Consider the following 22,875-nt stretch of genomic DNA (forward strand, 5'->3'; position numbering starts at 1 on the left):
GTGGTTCATATTGGACTCTCCAAAAACACTAATTATCAACCAATTAGACTTACCTTACCAATGCAAGAATGATTTAATACTAGCAAAATCTGCTAGTGTAATTCACATATTAACTGATTTATGGGAAAATATAATTATCTCATAGATGCAAACAGAAGCTTTTGCTAAAATGCACTAATCATTAGTGGTAAAAATAACTCTTAGCAGATGTGTAGTCAAGGATGTGCTAATGTATATTCAGCTATGATACTTTAACACATAAACCTACATTCTCATTGGCTTAACTCAGCAAAAGCTCTATTGCATCACCATCCAACATGACTTGTGTGACTTTTGTGTAACTTTCCTCTGAATTCTGAGTAAAGCAGGCAGGCTTTTGCCATTTAATGCGTCCAAAGTATCACATTGAAGGTGTGGTCGCTGTTGTCACCCTGGAAGGACACCTTGGGAGATTTCTTGCTTGGGTAGGAATGGTTGAATAGAGCTGTGACTGAAGATGACATTGCTTCTCACGTTCCACTGCTTAGGACTCCGCTACATGGCCCAGCCAACTCAAATCTGCTAGGAAGGCCAATCCCTTAATTAGAATTTGACCTGAATTAACAATCACATTATTTAGCTAAGGAGGTTTGGTAGGTCTTTGTTACTCCAAGACTTTAAAAATCCATCTCTTATTTAGAAGTCTGGAAACAATTGAATTTCCAAGTTAAAAAAAAAAAGGTATGAATTTCTGTATTTTCTCTTTTTCCTTTCTTATTTCCCTCTCATCCCAAGTGAAGCTAGTAACACTGACTACACACTTCTAATTTCTCTTTTTAAAATCTATTTCCCTAGAGCAACAAACTCATTAGGCATGTGTTCTTCCTTCCAAGTTATAGCAGATGGCAGTTTTACCATCACAAAATATGGATTACAGATCTCTGTTCTATCCTCTGATATTATTTTCTTTATTACCTGGCATGAAACTTCAAGGCCAAGTCTCCTTCTTGTGTTTCTCTCTCTCTCTCTCTCTCTCTCTCTCTCTCTCTCTTCTCTCTCTCTCTCTCTCTCTCTCTCTCTCTCTCTCTCTCTCTCTCTCTTTTTCTTTCTTTCATGGCAGCATTCCACCTGAGATTGGTACTTACTACATTAGTCAGACCTGGTCTGAAAACTAGGAAATATTCTAGGTATACTGTGTCAGAAGTTGCTTAGCACAGGGTTTAACCCTTGGAAACCTGGGGAATAAAGATCAGGAAGACTGTTTTCCAGAAATCCAGTCGCATAAGCATCGCAGGAAAGATGCCCAGAAGATCTGAACTGTGTGCAGCTAGAAGGTTTATTCTCAAGGATTCTTGAACACTTGGGTGCAATTCCTTTGCACCCACAGATACCTGAACATGCCCACAGCTGGCTACAGGGCATTCATTGTGGCTTCCCTTTCCTTCTACTGTCTGTGTTACACAGCTTGCTTTTGTTAGTGGAGTCTAACTGGAAACATCCTGGCAAGATATGATGGGAATGTAGTCTTAAGGCTTTATGTTCCTTAGTAGGAAAGAACCTGCAAGGGTGGAAACAGTATCGAATATTAACTAATATGTGGAACAGAAGGGTATCATTTGTCTTTGATACTGAACAGTGCAGTAGAATAAGAAAAAGACATTTACAGAATAAGCCTTGAGGAAAATGAAACTATCGTTATTTATAGAAAATCTGAACTTCCAAGATGATGGTGCAGTGGCAAACAGCTGAGAAGCACTTTCTCCGAGAGATCTGGTGTCCGGATGCTGGGATATAGCAACGTGAGAAAGACGAGGACGGAAGTGGTTCCCAGGACCCACCAGGAATCTGAAATGAGAACTGAAGATGTCTACATGCAAAATGCAAGAAAAAATTTCAATGGAAAATAATATTCTTATACAAAATCATTTGTAAGGGCCGGGGATTTAGCACAGTGGCGCCACACCTCCTGGCAAGCACAAGGTCCCGAGTTCAATTCCTGGTACTGGGGAAAAGAACCCAGAATCATTTGTATTCTACTACATCAAAAGGAATTAGAAGATGGATACATATTGAGGATATACTCCTAAGTGAAATAAATAGGTCACACATGTGTAAATACCGAATAGTCTCTCTGGTGTGAATAATCTGCAATAATACAGAAGATCCTAATAAGATTGCTGACATTGAGAAATGGGAAGAAAGGAGCTAAAGGTGTAGGGAAGGTGGGATGGGTAGGGGAAGGGTAATAATATTAAAGATTAAAGCTGAAAAAAAAAAAAGGAATTAGAAAGTAGAGTTTCAAATTATTTCTATTACAACAACAAAATATCTAAGGTACCAAAGGATAACATTAATAAGAGATAAGTAAGTAAATTATAGGGAAAAAGGAAAAAGCTTTTTGAAAAACAAAATGAAACTGAATTGATAATTATACTATATTCATTGATTAAAAACATTTCATATTATGAAAAAAAAAAAAGGAATTAGAAAGTAGAGTTTCAAATTATTTCTATTACAACAACAAAATATCTAAGGTACCAAAGGATAACATTAATAAGAGATAAGTAAGTAAATTATAGGGAAAAAGGAAAAAGCTTTTTGAAAAACAAAATGAAACTGAATTGATAATTATACTATATTCATTGATTAAAAACATTTCATATTATGAAAACAATAAGCTCTTTCCAAATTAATCGATATATCTAGTACAATCCTGACTAAATTTCCAATAGTGGTTTTTGGTATTTTTCTTTGTTTTTTACAAAACTTGATAAGCTAATCCTAAAATTCAGACAGGGGTTATCGGTATCAGATATCAAGATATATTATAAAAGGATGATAATTAATATTATCAGGCTTAAAAAATGTTTAAGCCCCAAAGCTTGATATCTTATTAGATAGACGGTATTACAACTCAGCAGAGAGATAATGGAATATTGCTTTCCATACAGAAAAAATAATTAAGTACTTCCCTCACAGTACCTGGAAAGACAATTCCAGCTGGATTAAAGATCAGGTGTGAAAAGAAATTCTTGTGATTATGAGAAGAAAATATGGGAGACTACTGGATTTGGATAGTTTTTTTTTAAACTGTGGATAAAAAGTATCAGCTGAAAAGAATGACTGATATGCTTGACTCTGAAAAAGCTTAAATACTTGTATTACAAAAATCACTATAAACAAAGCAAAAATATTGACCATAGACGGAGAAAAGATATTAGCAATAAATATAACTAGCAAATATTTTGTATCTAGATTTTGTCAATTGCACAGAAGTCTGCTAACATATATCCTTTTTGAATATCAGTATGATTCAAAATAAATAAAAATGTTCACCGAAGTCTTTTCAATTCTTGGTTAGTATAAACAAATGTCCAGCAATTAAGAGAATGGCTAAGAATATTGTGATTTACTAATACATTGGAACAACAGATAAAAATAAATGAATCACAGGTTTATGAATATAGAAGCAATATTTTAAAAATTAATGCTGAATAAAAACAAGTTTCAGGAAGACATCGAATGTTGAATATTTTCAGTGTACAAAATGCCATTGAATATATTTTGAGTATATTTATTTATATCTATTAGCATGGTAAAGATCTAAAAACATACATGGAAGTGAACTACAAATCTAAGAATTTGAACATGTTCAAGCTCAAGGATCTTCAATTGTAATAGTCACTTCTTGAAAATCAAATGAAAAACATAAAAGATCAGTAGCATATATGTCAAATGCTACGTAACTACCCAAGGCGATACGCGTGACATTGTTCACTGTTCTTGTCTATATGCTTCAAATGCTTCGCGAGTAGTAATAAATTAAAAAGGGTGGAAAGATTAGATGCCCTGCTTCCCAGAACATCAGAGTGTGTTGTACCCTAACTCTGGAGACTCAGTCTGTAGTACAATTAATGAAACATTATGCTGTGAAGGAGTGGGCCTTTTGTGTGGGCTGTGGCACTAACCACGGAGTACCGCATTCTTTCTCAAAAATGCCTGTGAGTTCCGAATGGCATCCTTTATGCCGTGATAAATTGGAGATTATATACTATTGTAAATGTTTTGGTACATGTGACATCTTCCTTTATGATGAGATGAGTGACCAATAAAGCAGTTGACAGGACCATTCAGGGATTATGACCCATTTGGCCTTTTGATAATGGTTCTGAGTTATTAAAGATACTGTAAAGGTTTCTGAGTCATGAGCAGAAGATGAAATATTGCTCAGTATTGCTTTGTAGCCACTGTTACCAATTTTCAAATAATTAAGACAAAGCTCATTTAAATTGGAAATTCACTTAATTGGACTCTTTCTCCATCCATTCTGTTGGGTGCTCATTAGAGTAAGTCACTGAACCCCGAAAGACCCTGTCATGTTCCTCCCTTACTATTCCACACTATCAGGATTTCACAGGCATGGACTCTGTTCTGGATGTTAAATAAGCTCATTATTATGGTGATGAAAACTTCTCTTTTCAAACTAGAGTAATCAGCTGTATTTCCCCTTTTTTTGGTCAGGTGTCTGACTAGATTGCTTATAAAATTATTTTCTGTCTCATACACATAAAACCCAACTTGATGGTGGTTTGGTAGTAAGTGACTTAACTTGTAATTAGAAAACAATCTTGTGATAGGATAAAACTGGAAGTTATTCTTCATGAAATGAGCATGTCTTTATTTGCAGGATGAACTCAATTCCCATTGCAAAGACTGGCACCAGAGTTTCTGGAGCAGTCTGATTCCTGGATTGAGCTTTTCCTTCAGGAATCCTGAAGCTGTACAGCCACAAAAACACAAATTCAATTCCTCATTGTTGGTTTTCTGATAGCTTTTTCTCATAGAAGAGTTTGAAGGGCAGAGCCTTGTTTCTGAGACAGAGCTGTGTTTTCACACCTGCAGTGTAATTTCACACCTTGTGTTTCTCAGCAGATAAGTGCATAAAATAACACATCAAACTGGAATAGAAAAAGATCAACATACAAAGAAAAACGCAGGTTGTAATTTGTTTCCTACCTTGCAGTGCTCTTGGAGGGAAAGGTAAATTACAAAGATCTGGGTTTACATTTTAGGAAGCTTGACTGGTTGTTAGGTGGGGAAGTGAGCTGTAAACTCCAAACAACTTGCTGCCTGCATTGAACAAAATGTAGAGAATGAATTCAGGAAACACCCAAACATTTTGATTTTTTAAAAGACCAGCATATACCTCAGTTAGGAGTAAAAATTGTAGTTTAGAGAGAAATTTTTTTAAAAGATACATGATGTCATTTTTAAATAAAATATAACTGGGGGGATAATTTTCTTTGCAAATTCGCAGCTCATGTAAACATTGCAACTAAACTAGCCAACGGAAATCACTGGTGTTTTCTCATTTCCTTCTTTGGCTTTTGCCATAGATACATATGGAAAACTATTTCTGCTCAATTCTGTGGGTCAAGAGATGTCACGCTGCAAGACATCCCTTCGACGTGGTCAGCCCAATCCTGTGTACAAGGAGACCTTTGTCTTCCAGGTGGCCCTCTTCCAGCTCTCGGATGTCACACTGATGATTTCCATTTATAATAGGCGTACTATGAAGCGTAAAGAAATGATTGGCTGGATCGCGCTGGGGCAGAACAGCAGTGGAGAGGAGGAGCAAGATCACTGGGAAGAAATGAAGGAAATCAAAGGCCAACAAGTGTGCAGATGGCACACGCTGCTGGAATCCTAGGTTGGCCACCTGGTGTTCGTATGCTATGTGTGCATTGGTCACCGGTATTCCTGGATGTTGATACCAAGTCATTGTATCCTGGTACTCTTTTCAGGCTTTCGAATTGAGATTTTACCAACCCTAAAATGTTTTGCGTGGGAGCTTTGGGTTTCTGAACAGTTGCCTTTAGATTTAAATATCATAATAAAAAGCTACAATACCCAGCTAAACGTTCAACATGGAAAATGTTGCCATAGTTGAGGTAATTGTTGCCACTGGTGAGGTAATTTGTGCTAATAGATTGTTGAGTTTTGGTTTACAGTGTGGGATGAAGCTTCTCCAGCCTCACTGTTATTCACAGCGATTCACTGTTTCTTGGAGAATAACAAGATTTCAAGGGAGATATTAAGTGTTACTGTTTGTAATCACATACACGTATGTCAGAATTTTCTCAGTGCAAAAAATTCCAAAATACCAAAATGAGTCTCAGATGTTGAGACTCACAGAATAATGCAACTGTAATCTTATTTCACATTTTTCTCTTTATCAAAAAACCTATTTACCTAAAAAGTAAATGCTCTAAGTTGTACTTATAAAATGAATTTGTACTAATTACGCACCTCTTTTTTCTCACTTCTATATAATGATTTCTATGAGACTTGGTTATATGAGTCATTTTGAAGCTGGAAAAAAACTGAAAAACTACTGTTATACGATTTGTCTCCTTTTTTCTTATGTAAGATTTCAAACTTGTAACTTTTAGGGTTTTTGTGCTGTCTTTCTCATCGAATAAATTCCTAAATGTTAAGAAGAAAACCAGGAGATCTACATATTAATTTTTTGAATCTAATGTTTCGTGGGTTATGCTTTTTCTATAGTCATTGCTCATACTTACCTGTTTTGAAGCTATTCTTGCAGATTAATCACGTTCATATTTGTGCAGTATTTTCTGTCATGAGTGCGTGGGAAATTGCACACAGTGGGTCTTTACTAAAGGTTGATTTGGTTGACTCTTGTAGATGAACCTCGCAACACCTGTGAATGACAAAGTATTTTTCAGCTTACGTGAAACGACAACTTTTGGAGTGTTTGAAGTGCCTACACCTGTCATTTCTCATGGCATTCACCACAATGTGTGTTCGTCACCACTTGCATCTGGGCATGTGCTAGCCAGTGAGCTGATCCAGTGTGGTTACAAGCGTGGAATTTTACTTAGGAATGACTTACGTACTTATGCAGAGCATGTTTATCTTCTGGATTCCTAGATTGGAACTCTTAATATCAGTGGCTTTAAATTGGCAGTAATTAAAAAAGGAAGGAATGTACCTTTAACCTTATGCCCAACATGCAGCTTTTCTGAGCAGTTGCTCCGTGGCTTATTTTTAGCTTTTGTGTTTCATTGTTGACTTTTCCCTGTCTGTGTGAAGAGTGATAGCTAGTGACGGATGTATACAGTCAAGAACACGTAACTCCTCCTCAGCTCTACATTTTCACAGATTGTAAGGGTAGGCTATCACACTTGAAGAACTTATTTATTTCTTTCAGCCTGTAATGATTATCCTGATGAGACCAGACTAGGGCATCTACTCTACTCTCTACTGTGATTTCAGGGTTCAAATTCTGAAAGAAATGATTTCATATGAAAGAATCAGAATTTGCAGAATAAATTACTGTCTTTATTTCTTTTCAGGTCATGGACATTTCATACACACTGCTGCTCAGTTGTTGGGACTAGGTCATAAAACCATGCACCTTTGGGTTTTTACCCTACCTTGCTTTGGAAGACCTCAGAGTGCTTTTCCAGCATCATATCCATTAACTGCTGAGTGGTCTTTGCAGGGTGGCTACACCATTGAGTAGAACTGAGTGCGATTGATTAAGTAGCAGCACAAAGAATTGGCTTTTCACATCCCTTACTCTCTTTATGCCTTGTGTTTAAAGGGAAGTGGAGCAGCCTCGTAATGCTTTCCTTTATGCAGGAGCATAATAGCAGCATTCACTTTAAAATTTACATTTGAAAAAATCTGTATATTGTACAGGCAGCCTTGGGCTTTTCCCCTTCGTACTTTCCTGCTCCTCATGTTGCCTGTATCCCTTGTTCTGTGGTACCCAGTAATCACGTTCTACTTTATTTTCTGCTCTCTTGAACCACCAATTTTAAGTTTTCTGCTGGTGTGGTGAAGATATCCTGTGTGCTCGATCTGCTTTCCAATAGCCCGCTTATGTTGCAGTTCTAAGGGAAGAGATGCCTGAAAAGCACTTTTTATCTTTATAATTTTTCTATGTTGGTGCTACTCACCATATAGGAGGCATGCACATCTTGAATATATAGCAACATTCCTCTCAGCTGATTGTATAAACATAAAATTCTAAAGACAAGATGCACTAAAATAGGAGGCTGATTTTTTAAAACCTTGATTTGAAATTCTAGTTTAGTAAGATCTTTTGATTTCATGCACTTAAACTCCCTTATTTTCTTGGCAAAGTCTAGACGCAAATGCATTTACAATGTTTTTCACTTGAGCTTTTACATCCACATTTGCTTTTCAAAAGAGTTATGAGAGATAATTAGTTGGTTCTTCAGTGAGAGAGCTGTTTCTGACTACCTCATCTAGGCAGTGATTCTCATGGTGAGAGCTGACATGGAAGCCGCTATGGATTTGGGTATTAGGAATTCTTTCAGTAATTTTCCTAAAGAGCGTGCTTTTTCAATAATACTGTTGAGAGGAAGTGATGCACCAGGTTTAGGATGTCTGCTCTGTACTGTGCCCTTTCTTAGGGCACTAGTGTACATTGAATCAAGAAGTGCTGGTTCTACCAATCATGGTGGTGGCTCTTGTGATCCCTGCTTCCCTCTGACTATTGTTGAATTTTTAAATAGACCATTCACCAGGCAGCTGAACACCTGCTCAGTTCTCTCTACTTCACTGGCTGCTGTGTGATGCACAGTTGTTTTGGAGCCTGTTTTTGCTGATGCTGCATAACTGCCTGGGGGGGCGGTGGTCCTGCCTTCACTAGCGGAAGAATTTGCATAGCCTTTGGATGAATCATGCCCAGCATTCCACCTGCAGAAAGCCGGAGAAAGAATCATTGTATTTGTAAAAGGGAAAGAGGATGGTGTTGGACCGTCACTCACTTAACTCTGACACCCTGCAGTGACAGTTCAGTGATTGATTTCGAATGCTGATGTTCTCCACAGTACGAGCTGCTACACTAAGCCAGAAACACAACTTCTAACTTTTCATTATGTAGACCTGATAGCATTTTACAAAATATTGTTACCTTTTGGTTGCCTACTGTAGTTTATATTGTGGCTGTATAAGATCTTATCTGAAAACTAAAAATTTGCTAAGCAAACTATCATTTAGGTAGAAACTATCATCAGGCAAAATGAAAGTATTTCTCTACTACCCACTAAATTAATGTAATCGATGTTCAGTGTGGACATCAAATTCAGGGTTTCCCCCAAACTGGCTGTATTTTCACAGAAGAGCACTTAATATGCTAAGATACAAAAAGTGAGTTGAAAAGAGTGACTTCTAAGTGATATGAAACCAAATCAGGTATATTGTTTGCTGATGAAGAAATCGGACAAGAAAATACATGGGTGTCTAGACTTAGTTTTAATGAAACTGTAGTTAAGGAGCATTCCATGCCTGTTTCATGCAAACAACAGCAAATGATAGATTATTCTGAACTGGCAAGAGTGTTTTTATTATCTGAAAAGTTAAACATTTGTTTAGGAAAAGCTAAAAAAACTTAAAAGATCATACTCCATGTGCATGGAGAATGAAAGAAATAAATGTGCTAGATACATTTGGTATTTAATAGCATATTATGAAGAAGAGTAAACTAATAAACTAAAATATCTTTAATATCAACAGCCCTTTTGCCACAAATTGTGGCATTGTGGGAACTAATTAAAGATGGAGGAAAAGAAGTTGGTGAATATAGTGAAGTTGGCACAGACGGTGTAGTTTTAGGCTGGGGTCAGATGGAACTCTGCTAACTGTGTGGCCTTCAGAAGATTACTCAGCCAGTCCATGCCCCAGTGTCTTCAACTGGAAAGTGAAAATAATGCCTACCTCACAAGGTCTTTAAAAAAGATATTACTTGCATCACAGTTGTGATGTGCCTACAAAAAGCCTGACACACAGCTAGTATTCATGTTTCCTCAAGATAGTCATGCTTGAAAAGAAGCATTTATTTTTCTCTTTCTAGGGAGGGAAAGAACTCTAGAGAAAAACTCAGAACAATTTTCAGACACTTTAAAAGGATAGGCTCAGGAAGCTAGCCTGGATTTGCAGAGAAAGTGGATCTTATCAGGGGATAAAGCCTGGTATATAGAGGAAATCAAGTCTTAGATTCCACTGAAGAAATAGCTAAATCTTGGTCTTTTCTTCTTAGTTTGGAAGAGATGTAAAAGCTTGGTGCATGGGTGCATATCCTGTTAAATCACACACAAAGCCTTGCCCCCAATTGTGCAGCTCCTACAGGGTAGGGTACCTGGTCCCCATCAAAAAGGTTGGTAAAGATAACAACTTGACAACATATTTTAACTTTGACCTTAAAAAGTAAAATAAAGGCTATAATACTGCAATGATTTATATTAAAAAATCGATACTTTTAAAGGCATACATTATATTTCTATTTCATGTCCCTATAGATAGGAAAAATTAAGTGATCCAGCCACTGCTTCTCTTAGGGGAACCATACTCAGAGGAATTCTGTAATTTGACAATAATTCTGCTTTAAAGTGACTCGCAAGAATTTTCTTATGTAATCAAAAGTATGCTCCATTGTTCTCAAGTGATTTAAATCTTGAGTAAAGAGGACTGTTTTATGAATTTACAGAAACTTTTGTTGACGTCTGATATGGAAAAGGAGTCAGGAGAAAACAGCTTCAAGTTTATGTTACCAGGAGCCATGAATCCATCATACACTTTTCTGATTTTTAAACTAAGTCTGATTTGGGGATGCAGAACCGGGAGGCTGCATTCCAAATACTGCCAAATTGCCCAGTGTTGCCTTGAGTTCCAGGCTTCCCAGTTAAAGAGAACCATGAAAACAGTGGATAAGAATCACTGAGCTTGGGGCTTGTAGTTGGAAATAATTCAACACATAAGGAAGTTAAATAATTTGGATGGGAGGGTTGAAGGCTACAAAGTGACTTCCTGCAGCAATCATCCAGAATGTAGGGCTCTAACCAAAAGGATTTGACACCTTTTCCCTTCTTGACTCTGTGGATATGGTCAAAATATCCACCTATAATGGGCTGTGGGACTTTAACTTAGATATATGGAGTTATATGAAGTTCATTTTTCATTAATTCAAATATATTCATTGAACTTACTTTTCATCTAGCATTTGTCATATGGGATAGCTCACGTAGAATTTTAAAAATCTTTTAGAAGTGTTATGACTACACACTAAAGCCATTAATCATCATAAAGCTAGTGGTTACCAAAATATAATCATTAAGTTAGTTTACAGTCCATAAAAAGTGGAGGTCTAATCTTAGGTTACTGGTCACTTTGTTGAGGAGAGCTATAAACAGCCTTAAGCTTGCAGGGAACCTTGGTTACATTACAGGAAAATTGCCCAAAAGGTCCCAGAATCATTATCTTTGGAAGTCTTTTAGAATAGGAAGATCTGCTTCCAGGGTTGATTCTGTATATGGAAATGGAAGGAAACCAGGAAGCAATCTTTGTCACTTTTCTCCTAAATCTAGTATTTTGTAGGTAACCTCACCACAGAATCCACAATCGTAATACCCTGGACAGTGTTCTTTGCTTTTGGACATTTTTTTCCACGGTGACTTTTCTCTGCTTCATAAATATTTCTCTAGGGGGTTCTCATTCGGGTTTTGTTTCAGTAACTTTGGGAATGCCTGTAGGCTCTCCTGCTATGGAAGAGACTGCTTTCGTTCCCTGGGGTCACAAAGCAGTACCCTAGACACACAATCACTTATATGTATGGCCACTGTGAAATAGTTTGTGGCTTTACAGAGCAAAATCATAGGTGGCCGTAGATGGATGTAGGCATTCTTCTTGGGACAAAATTGCTGAGCATTGCTAACACTTTTCCTTAGTTCACTCCATGAGAGTTTTTACTTCATGCCACTGAGTAATAAAATTACCAATTCCACTTCCTAGCTATAAGAAGGCAGGCTTCCTACTCATATGCATACCATATTTATACATTATTTTTGTTGACTCCAGTTCCCCTTCCTTAAGTAACTATGTGACCTTTTTTTGTTGTTGTTTGGGTTTAACAAAATGTATTCACTCAAAAGTCCTTAAGTGTAACATTTCAATTTCTGAACTCGAGGTCGGAAGATATAGATGAGTGAAACAATTTAAGTTTAACCAATTTTTTTTAGTGTTTCTTACTATGTTTCTGAATATTCCTAGATTCTCATAAGGTCTATAGGTAAATAATAACATCTTTTTATTTTCCTTTAATTATTTGGCTTAGTGCATTTCTAAAATTGTTTTTTCCCTCCTCTGAGAGAAAGAGGATTTAAGGAAAGTAGAAAAATTATTCTGTCTCTAGTTAATAAATAAATATTTTTGTTGGTCTATGCTTCCTTGAAAATAAATAGGTTTGTTTTGCATCTGAGCAGAGTGCAGAATTCCCCTTTTGCAATGAAGTCAGTTACAACATGAGCTAGTAATGGGATAGTTAGTATTTCTGATTTTTGTAGCTGAATCCTCTTTGCATGGCACTGAGTTAGACCCTGAGATGCTAGGTTCACACAAGCAGATGCAACACAGTGCTTCTAAGCATTGTGTGTTGTTTGTGGTACTCCCAACTACATTGGCTGGGTTATAGACACGTACCACCACATCCAACTAGTACTGTGTTTTAGTAGTGTTGTTACATTTTATTTTTGAGTGAATAAACTGGAGACTGTAGCCACAAGATAAAAGGATGATGATATAAGCAAAGAGCCCTCCATATCTCTTTGGTATTGAGGGAAACATGTATTCTTTATCAACAACCGGACTCATATGGGTCATCCTTATGAAATGGGTAAAGGTCAACATTAGGATGTTTCCAAGAGGCACATGGACCAATAATTATTTTCTAGTATCAGTTTTTAAGTCAACCTAAATCTACCTTTTGATGCTTTCAATTTCATAATATAAGGCATAGACTGGAGTTTCCCCAGTGGATTTATTATGTATCTTAATGTCATAAATGCTCATCTCAAATGTCTGCTATACAGCCATCAAGCATGCCAGTTGAGTCAGAATTTTTGGTGACTCAACAATTCTAATTGAAGGTAATATTTTAGTGTTGACCAGTTGGTGGCCCATGACAAAAAGTGGATATCTCTTATTTGATAAAGACCTTGATACGTGAGAAAAGATATCAGAAAGCTGTGAATACAATCTCCAGTGAAGCAAGGCACATATACATTGACAGAATGGTATTTCCATGAGGGTTGCTCTTAATAATATTCGCATGTGCTTGACCTACATGTCTTTCTTTTTTTTTTCTCATTGAGTTTACTGGTACATTTTAGGGATACACTACAGTTACATTCATCACTGGGATCTTGTACCTGTACATGACAGGTCCTGGTTCTCATTATTTCCCCTTGTCCCTGCCCTCTCTTCACTCTCTCCACCCTTCCCTGTTTACAAAGACTTTGTTTCTATTTTTTCATTTTCTTATTTTTTCTTTCCCTTATTCCCTTTCCCCTACCCTTCCCACTTCCCCTACACCTTGAGCCCTTTTCTTCCTATTTCACATTGTCAATTATACCATTAGTACACGTCTTTCTTAAGACTGTTAAGTTCTTTGTAGCCAGAGCCATGAACAAGGATTACTATGCTATTTGCCACATTTCTCCACAAACCATGATGGGCTTTCTTAATACCTAACGCAGTCTTTTATTGTGCCGCCATACCAGGGCAACCACAAATTAGATCTCAGTATTATGAAATGCAAAGTATTTCCCAGTATTTTAAAATGTCATTTTATTGCAGATTTATTATTTTAAATTTCTAAGTAAGATTTTAGTATTTGTGTACTTTATAGAGGCAGAAATTTCTGTTATATTTGTTGGAATCAGATTTGACAAAAAATTTTTTTGACATATATTTCCAGGTAAATGATTTTGTGATCTCTTTATGTTTTAAAATTAATGAACTTCAGTTTTTAGTGCAATTTTAGGTTCACAGCTAAACTGAACAGAAAACAGAGAGCTCCCGTAGACCCTGGTCTTCACTTATGTATACCTTTCTTTCTCTGTTGACCTCCTGTCAACCACAGTGTTGTAATCGCTGCAATCAGTGAATCTATGTGGACATATTACTTAAAATGGGCCATTTACATAAGTTTATTCTTGGTGTTTATGTTCATCGAATCCAGGACTGAGCACTGAGCTACACTACCAGCCCTTTAAAAAATGTGTGTGTGAGTATAATATGTATAAATATATATTTATATTGAGACAGGCTCTTGGTAAGGCTGGCCTCAAACTTTTCACCCTCCTGCCTCAGCCTCCTGAGTTGCTGAGATTACAGGCATATGTGACCACATACAGCTCTTCTATGGGTTTGAGGAATGTATAATGACATATATTCATTACTGTAGTATCACACAGAATATTTTCACTGCCCTAAACATCCTCGGTGCTGTTTATTCATTCCCTCTCACCCCACATCCTGGAAAATCATTGGTCTTTTATTGTCTCCAGAAACTGTCCATCTCCAGAATGTCTTATAGTTGTCATATAGTATAATATATAGATCGTTCAGATTAACTTTCTTCATTTACTAATGTGCATTTAAAGTTTTGTGTCTTTTTACACCATGATAACTTCGTTTTTAAAGAGTTGCATAATTTTCAATTGCATGGTTGTATCACAGTTTATGCCCTATTTATTTTTATTTCTAGTGCCAGTTGCTATGACAAATTTTAATGTAGATGTTCTCAGGAAAAATATAAATGGATTATTTCATGCAGTTCATTAAGTATCATGTAGCAACTCCTAAATTCAAATCAATTCCCTGTCAGAGATGTGAGGTTTACTTTACATTTGGAGAGAGTCTTACGAAAAATATCACATTCCTTCATGAATTAATGTTAGCCAATCTAAACCTTTTTTTCTCCCTCTCCTTGGAATCTAAACAGAAAAAACTTTGAAGGTTATGAGGGTCATGGCTCACATTTAGAGACTGTTGTGTTTTCTTTTGTTGAGCAAAGACTTAAATATAGGTTGATAAAAAGTGCTAATTATATTATTATTAACTCATGAAGGAAAACATCCTTCTGTTACTAGTTTATATGACTTTACCTTTATTGCTCCTGCCAAGAAACAGAAAGCTTTGTGACTATGCCCTGCCACGGTCAATTGTACAAATTAGTGAGAATGGTTGTAAGCATCATAGCCCTGAATTCTGAATGGTAGAGCACTCATGGTAACGCATAGGCAGAGTGAGTAGGTAGATGGATGCTGAAGTAGCGACTGGCAATCACTGGGGAAATGAGGAGGCCCAAGTGGTGAGCAATGTCCAATGAATATTTGGAGATCATTTCTATGTGTATTGATTGTTATTTGCTTGTAACAACTTGTGAGACCAGGTCTTTTGGAAAAGTGAAGGTGGAGTTGTGTAAAGAATACTGGATGGAAATTAATGCAGCTTGTATTTTGGTACGAATGCTTCCACTAATGAGCTTTAGAATGAATGTCAAGTCCCAAATTTACCAAGCCTACATTTCTCCATCTAGTGATAGGAAGAGTGATACTTGTTCTACTATGTTCACCATGCTGTGGGAATCAGATTCATTCATTTTTTTCCCATTTATATAATAAATCCTGAGCCCCTGGTGTGGACCAGGTCCATTTGCCTGACTAGGGAATAGACTGAGAAACATCCTGCAGAATTTTCAAAGACTCACAGAGCTTTTGGAGTCTGCAGGCAATTTTATTTTTATATTAAGGTCAGATCCATTTTTTATGTTGCTATATCAAAGTAATTGACACCTTGAAATCTCTGCCAGTAATTTGTCTGACTACAAGCTACAGTTGGAATGGTCTTTAGTCATTCTGCCTCTGGGAAAAAATAAAAACAAATATTACATTCTAGTCTTCATTGTTGTTCAAACACCCAGTACACCAGAAAAATAGTAAATCCATCTTTTCAAGTGGATGGTCAATCTTTGAGATGAAGGCACCACTCTCTTTAGAACAATTTAACTCAAGTACAAGTAAGGTGTTAAATTGAATACCTTTTATTTTCCTTCTACAAGATGAGATTTGAAAACGGCACATGGAAGTGTTCTTTTTCCCCATCAAAAAAGGACCTTCAATCTATGCTGTCATTTTATTTTGAAGAATCAGTGTGGTCCATCTCTCACCTGTCAAGTGACATTTTCACCCATATAATAATTTTCTTTCTAAATATACTTTTATTATCTCATAGGACAAGTAGAGATTTAAAAAATCATTTTATGATATATCCAAGATTTCATAGCAAGAGTTTGTGTTCACATTTCAAGATAAATCTTATTCTTCCTCTGTCTTCATATGGCATCTGAAACAGTTGTTCACATTCACACTTTTATGTTTCACCATATGCATACTGTGTGTGGCTCTGTTGTTTTAAAATATTTTATTGGTTTTCCTCTATATCTCAACTTTTGATGGGTGTCCTTGAAGAACTTGCATGAAAAAATGTAAATGTGAATGATTCATTCATTTTGAACATATGTAACAATTTTAGGAGATTTTCAGGAGGTTTTACCCTACATGGAACACACTGTTCTTAGCAGGGAATGTGCTTTATGTTACTACTCTACTGACAGCTGGAGTTGCACATGTATTAACACTGTAAATTCTATTTCATGTTTACTTTAGTACATTATCTTAATGTACTACTTTGTTCTGAGGTCTGGTGTTTGTCAATAGTGGTCAATAGCATTACATGTTTCACTACTGGGGAGACTTTAGTATAACATAGTTTAATATTTCCAAGAATAGAAGGATTCTTTGGCAAATTGATTGTTAAAAGCCAGATCTGCTGTAAGGTGGGATCCTTCTGACCCTTTCTCAGCTCTTCGTAGGCATTTTTAGACCTGATAGCTGTTGTATTTCCTCCTCTGAAGTTTTCCTGGAGAGATTCCATAGGTAGTCCATAGGGTCAAGAGAGGGGCAGAGAGTATTTTCTCCCCCCAGAGGTTGTATCCTCCCTTTAAAATTTTCTGAAAAATCTTTCAAACATCCATGTAGGTATCTTTCTGTTTCTCCTTATGGGACTGTTGATTTTGGTGTCTTCCATTAAAGAAACACAAATATGTCCTGGCTGTTAGTAGAATAGACAGGTACAGGTATGCAATGACCCACTCCTCTCTGAATTCACTTCTGCCTGTGAATAGTATTTAAGAAATGGTTTGAGCGTTTTTAAATTAAACTCAAAAACCTTTCTACCTTTTGTAGTATTCAGGATTTCATGACAATGGTTTTAATGTATTACTGTTCTTAGGTTTTCGCTGGAAAAATTAATGAAATATTTAATGTCAATAACTCTTGTTAGATACACTCTCTGAAAATAGGTTGGAAAATATAAATTTGTTTACCTATAGTAGGGAATAAATTCATGAATAGAAGAATTACACTATTTTTCCTGTACAAATAATGTTTAAGGCAGATGTTCACTCTCACAGTGATGTTGAAAAGCATATTTTATGCGGTCTAAAAACTATTTCTGTATTAAATATTTAAATGCATGAGGATGAATTCCAATTGCTTTTTGTTTAAAGCTGAAACAGAAAAGAAGCACTAGCTCAAGTTTGTACAAAATGTCTGCTGCAACTGAATTCACGATCATTCAAAACTGAAAATCATTCCAATTTTGTAAAACTGCTGCTACTGGTTTTATCAATAAAGTTTTAGCAGATGGCTTATATGTACATGTGTGAAATTTTTTATGTTAAAAAAGTTTCACAGCATCAACATGCAAATTTTATGAGCTTGAATGATATTGCTTATTTTAGTATATACAAAAACCATTAACTTCAAATACCAACTGCAGACATATATTAGAAATATAAGCTCTACATTTATGATCCATGTACTTGACTTAGTCTCAGGGTGCTACGGACTTTTACAGTGAAACCTATTCAAATCAGCATTTATTACCTCAAGTGCTTGTTTAAAGTATTGAATTTAAAATAATATCAGGTAAGTAAGGAGCTATATAAAGATAGCTGGGGGCTGGGGACTTAACTGAGTCGTTCTGCCACCAGCCTCACAAGCACAAGGTCCCGAGTTCAATCTCCGGTACGGAAAAAAATAAAAAAAAGAAAGAAAAAGGATGAGTTAGCTAAATTAGATCTGAAGAGGATTCTGAGAAAGTAAAATGTAGGTGCTCGTATACAGAGGTAGGTAGTTCCTCTCATCAGAGATGCTCTTGTCCAGACCTCTTCCCCCTTTAATAAATCTGTAAGATCCAGATACAGCAAGCTCAAAAAAGAGGGAGCCAGCCTTTCCCATCCAAAATCTCCAGAACAGTGACAGCATGGCTGACATCCCACAAGGAAGAGGAAATATGGAGAAAATAATTTATTGGAGTTTCGGAGACACTTTAAAAACAACCGTTTGTATGCATTGTGCAAGCGGAGGCAATTAATGCTACCTGTTGTTATCAAGAACCCTAAAAGTCAGCGCTCTTGCGTGACAGTTTTCTTCTCCCTTAACGGTTCCGCTTTTGCCCAAGATAGCGTTCTTTCTAGCAGAATCTTAAGGATACAGGCTCCTTTGGTGACATGGTCTTCTCGAAGTCCTTCTGGACTCTGAAGGAGTGTATTGCCACGCACACTGGGGAGAACGAAAGGGACATGAGGGCTCAGGCTCAAATGTGGCGATCGTCGCCTTTGCCTAAGCCTCATTAGCCGGAACTAGGCACGTGGCTTCCCCTGTATTTAGGAAGACTTGTGTGCCCGAGAAAGTGACAGTATTAGTGTGAATCCTGTAGCCAGTAGCCAGTACACTGCCTTTGCTTTATTCCCTTTTAAGAATTATCTTATTTCCAATGCGGTGGCATGGATGATTACTTAGAGAAAGTAGTGGAAAGCTAATTTACCAAGTTCTTCTGAATGCCTGCTGGCATCACAGCATTATAGGTTAACGAGTTCTTGCTTACCGATAGTCACGTTAGGGTGGAAGCGTTTCAGCCCAGAAGGGGCGCGATTGCGAATCAAGACCACATTCCCATGGGCCGGAGATTTAGCTCAGTGGCGCCGCCGCCTGCCTTGCAAGTGCAAGGACCTGAGTTCGATCCCTGGTACCAAAAGATAAGAAATGAAAAGACCCCATTTCCAAAGCCCCAGGATGAAGCGTTCTGAGCTGTTAAGAGGAGCAAGGTGAATCATCTTGATCCGCGTAGATCCATGTATGTGTACTAATAAATATGCATATGGCATAGTAAAACCACCGAAGCAAATACTATAAAAATATGAGCGGAAGAAGAATAATTCAGAGGTAATAGATTTTTCAGTCTGCTAATTTCAGAGCAACCATTAACAAAAGATTGCCGTCCTCTGATACTGCTTCAGCAGAGGTGAAGCCAGCCTTGAATGCTAAGATAATGGAGACAGTCACTGTGACTTTGGTTCTTGTGTTCTTTTTCTTTTTTTTTTTTGCCCTTTTATTGATGAATAAAATCACATTATATATCTTGTAAGATTCATAATATCCCCAAGGTTTCCCTGAGGGTTCCTCAGGGAGATTCAGAAATATGGCTCAGGGGGAAGCTTGGGAGACATTTCAGGACTCGGAGGAGTGTTAATGTGCAATCCACTACATAATAAAATAGCTCATTCTTTCCGCAGTTAGTAAGAGACAAGATAAGTGTTACAGCTGTGGTCATTACAAGGAGGGGCAGGAGTCAGTGGTAAGAAGATGAGAAGTTGGACATGTTCTAATGGGTGTGGTTTTTAATACTTAATTTAAAGTGCAAGATTTATTCTAATTATCTAATAGAACCGAGGGACTCACAAACATCTACAGAGATACAGTAAAGATTAAACTCATATCTTTGTTCTATCTCCAGACATCCATTCTGCAAATTTGAGATTTTTACCTTTCCGTCACGTCTCCCAGTGTCTACTGAATTTTTAGAGGTAGTTCCGGATGAAAGGGGACTTGGCAATGATTCAGTGATTTAGACCGAAATCAGAAAAAAGACGTTTCCCATTCTATTCAGAAAAAGCAAAATACTGGAAGCTCGGTTCATGTTGGTCAAACCAGCTAGCTGCTTCCGAAAGGGATTCGTGCATTCTTGCTCTACAGAAATAAAATGTGAATCTTGAGGCTGCGTTTTTAAGGAAAGATAATCACCAATTTAAAATGACTGTGGTTGAGTATTTCCCCATGTTGTCACAACTAAGGTAGTGACCTTCATAAGGAGTTTTGAAAAATCAAAAGAAGTTGTAGAAATACAGTTCCTCATCAATGGTAGAAAACGATTTTCCGTATCATGAGCTTCCTTCCCTCCCCCTTCTACCTGTGCAGCTAAAGGGACAGCAGCTAGGGATGACTCACGGTTTGCACACGATCACAGCTGTCAGCTACACCGCTAAGGTAAATGCAGGGATGCTGAGCTGGGCAGGCTGCATCTGCCTCTTGCACCTGCTCTTGGTTACCTTTGCTGGATCAGCACCATATGCTCCTCACGGAGGGAACATACCGTGAAACAGGTAAAGCCAGCTCGGAGCCCTGAGTGAGGAATATTGTGAAACCGGATCGGCGGTGTGACCTAGGAATGTAATCCGGGGTCGAATGCAGCTAGTGGGCGGTTGTCAGGGGAAGCCGCTAGGAGGAAATGGTATTTAAGCTGAGACTCGAAAGCTGAGTGGGAGGGAGCCAGGTGAGAGGGAGGCACATTAAGGGAGAAACAGCACGTGCAAAATCCCTGGAGGATAAGGGAGAGCCTTCTCCATTCAGGAACACCGAGCCGAGTGTAGTGAGCGGACCTCACAGGGTAAGAGTGGCCGTGTGGAGAAGCGCTCCCCCCAGGTCCCTCACTGCGGGGAAGACAGAGTCACCGTGGTGTACTGCTGGCTGCGGTGTCTCCTGGATCTGAGACTACTGTTCTCAAAGCCCCATTCAGACCCGATCACGGAAGCTTAATCATCAGGTCTTCAACCTACCATGGCTTGCTGTTATTTCTTTAGATAACTCCATTTTAGCTTATCGGCTTGTTAAAATTTTAAAAAGTTATTCGTACACGTTTGCCATGCATAATGATTATGTTCGTAGCGGGGAGTTGGTACCTGTACATCCTACATCTTCGTTCTTTTCATTCCCCTTCCCCTCCCTCCATCTCTTGGTCTCCTTCCCATCTACAAAAGATCAGTGTTCTAACCTTCAGGGCGAGAAAACTGCACATTCTGAGACTTGTGTGGCATTCATGTCACCCTTTACCCTCACAGGAGGTCTCCCCCAACAGGCGTCGCCATAACTCTGCATGCTGGCCCTGACTGGGCTTCAGAGACAGCAACTTCTCCTTTCCCTTGATTTGCAGCGGCTGCCTTTCTCCCAGGCCTGACTCGACTCCCGGGATCAGGGGAGTGGTGTACTTCCCTCTTCGGCGACCTTCTCCCTCTGAGAAGAACTTTGAGCAAAATTTTTCTTCTAGGTGTTTTTGCTTCCTTTCTTTAACTTGGTCACCAGCTACCTAAGTTTGTCCACTTTGCTGCTGTAAGCATCTCCCCCCACCAGTAAAACAGCCCTGTTCAGCAACAATAACAACAAGGAGCAATGATTAAAAAGTAGAAAAAAGCTTGGGTGGGATCACACACCTTTGGGTAAATTTACAGAAAAGTATAAATGCCTCAAACATGCACTCTCTCCAGCTTTCTTTGTGACAAGTGCCTGTGATTTTGTGCATTAAAGATTTTGTGTTTTAAAGATTTCATACTAGCCCGAGGTTTTCTTTAGCTGTTGGATCAAAATACAGAAAGCATTTAGACGACACGAACATCTTTTATTTTTATTTTTCTGAAATCTTTGTCACTGTGCCAGCAGGCAGCCACAGGCGGTTTCCAAAGGAGACTGGGAGCGGATTTTCATGGATTAGTCAGTATTTCCCTCTTCAGAATCCATCTACTGCTCAAACACGAGCAGGATCAGCGGGAGGCAGGATTCTGTACTGCTCATCGCGCTCAGGTCCCACTCACAATTCCCTGTGCCTGCCTTTCCCAAGCTTACTCCAAAGGAAGAGCGGCATCCCCGCGGGGTGTGAAGGTCTAGGAGGCTCTGACAAAATCCAGCCGCGCCCTGGGCCTCGGAAAGTGCCGCCCACCGCCGTCCCCACCGCCTGCCTCGTAGGGTCTCTGCATCTAGAGCCCGCCCTTCCCTGCAGGCCCGCAGTTCTCACTTACGTCCAGACAATTCCTGGACCCAATTTTTTGGGGGGTAGAGCCGGGGCCCCTCTGCTCCGGGCTCTTTATTCGCTGCCCCTCCTGGTTCCAGCTCTCAGCCTTGCAGCCTGCAGCCCCCGACAGCAGCGCACCGACCTTCGGGAAAGTTGCTCCGGAGCTGGAGCGGTGGAGGGGCGTCATCGCCTCCTAGCAACGCTCCTAGCAACCGGGTAACATCTGCTCCCTCTGGGCCAATGCGAGCGCTGAGCTGCGCGCCCGCCTCGCGTTCTGAACCCTGAGAGAGCTGAGCTCGGAGAGCGGAGGGACGGACCTGCAGGAGCTAGGGCTGCCCGCGGGCTGCAGTCGCCGCCGCCTTAGCTGTCGCCGTCAGCGCCCTCTGAAGAGCCGCAGAACCTCTGAAGCCGAAGGAACAGCGAGCCCCGGGCCTTTGCGGAGCAGGTGCACGCACACGCGATCGATCGCCCGGTGAGTGGCCCTAGCTCTCGGGTAGGACGGGACTCTCCAGCCAGGGACCGTCCTCTGGGGTTCAGGGAAGACTCCTTTCTTTGAGGGGGAGACCGGGACGTGTTCCGGGATCCCACCCCACGCCCAGCCATGGCAAACTGGCCGGCAGTTAGTCTCAAACAGCACGATTTGCTTTTTTAAAGCCTTGGGACTGCTTCTCCAGGGCTCGGCTCCTCATCACTGTTAGGTTAGTATTCAGAAGTTTTCAGTCCCCCTTGTTTCTCCTTTGACTTCACTGCCTATGTGGGGCGAGGCGAGCAGGGAGCAGCGAGCTCCTATATAGGAAGCCTGTACGTAGGGCTGAA

General features: G+C 38.9%; 1 protein-coding gene and 1 long non-coding RNA gene across 8 annotated transcripts in view; one reads left to right on the forward strand and one right to left on the reverse strand.

Moving 5' to 3' along the window:
* The window catches only part of Syt16 (synaptotagmin 16), a 160,230-nt gene that overhangs the window by 120,460 nt on the left and 16,895 nt on the right, over nt 1-22,875 (forward strand). Inside the window, exon 7 of one of the 7 annotated variants that reach the window (XM_010605728.2) lies at nt 5,376-13,211. The exons of 4 other annotated variants lie outside the window; for them this stretch is intronic. In XM_010605728.2, the coding sequence (XP_010604030.1) occupies nt 5,376-5,689 (314 nt within the window). In that variant the 3' untranslated portion in view covers nt 5,690-13,211. Of the gene's footprint in view, nt 1-1,684; nt 1,911-5,375; nt 13,212-22,875 lie in introns of those variants that run through there. 2 more of the 7 variants (XM_010605732.1, XM_010605731.1) reach the window with 2 other exon arrangements.
* LOC104849335 lies at nt 1,750-6,633 on the reverse strand. Its single transcript, XR_004518305.1, has 3 exons — nt 6,564-6,633; nt 4,996-5,109; nt 1,750-1,824 (listed from the first exon to the last, which is right to left on the reverse strand). It is a non-coding gene; the product is annotated as an uncharacterized LOC104849335 (long non-coding RNA).

Source organism: Fukomys damarensis, unplaced genomic scaffold (assembly GCF_012274545.1).
Source record: "Fukomys damarensis isolate Sample0158 unplaced genomic scaffold, DMR_v1.0_HiC HiC_scaffold_21, whole genome shotgun sequence".
NCBI lineage: Eukaryota > Metazoa > Chordata > Mammalia > Rodentia > Bathyergidae > Fukomys > Fukomys damarensis.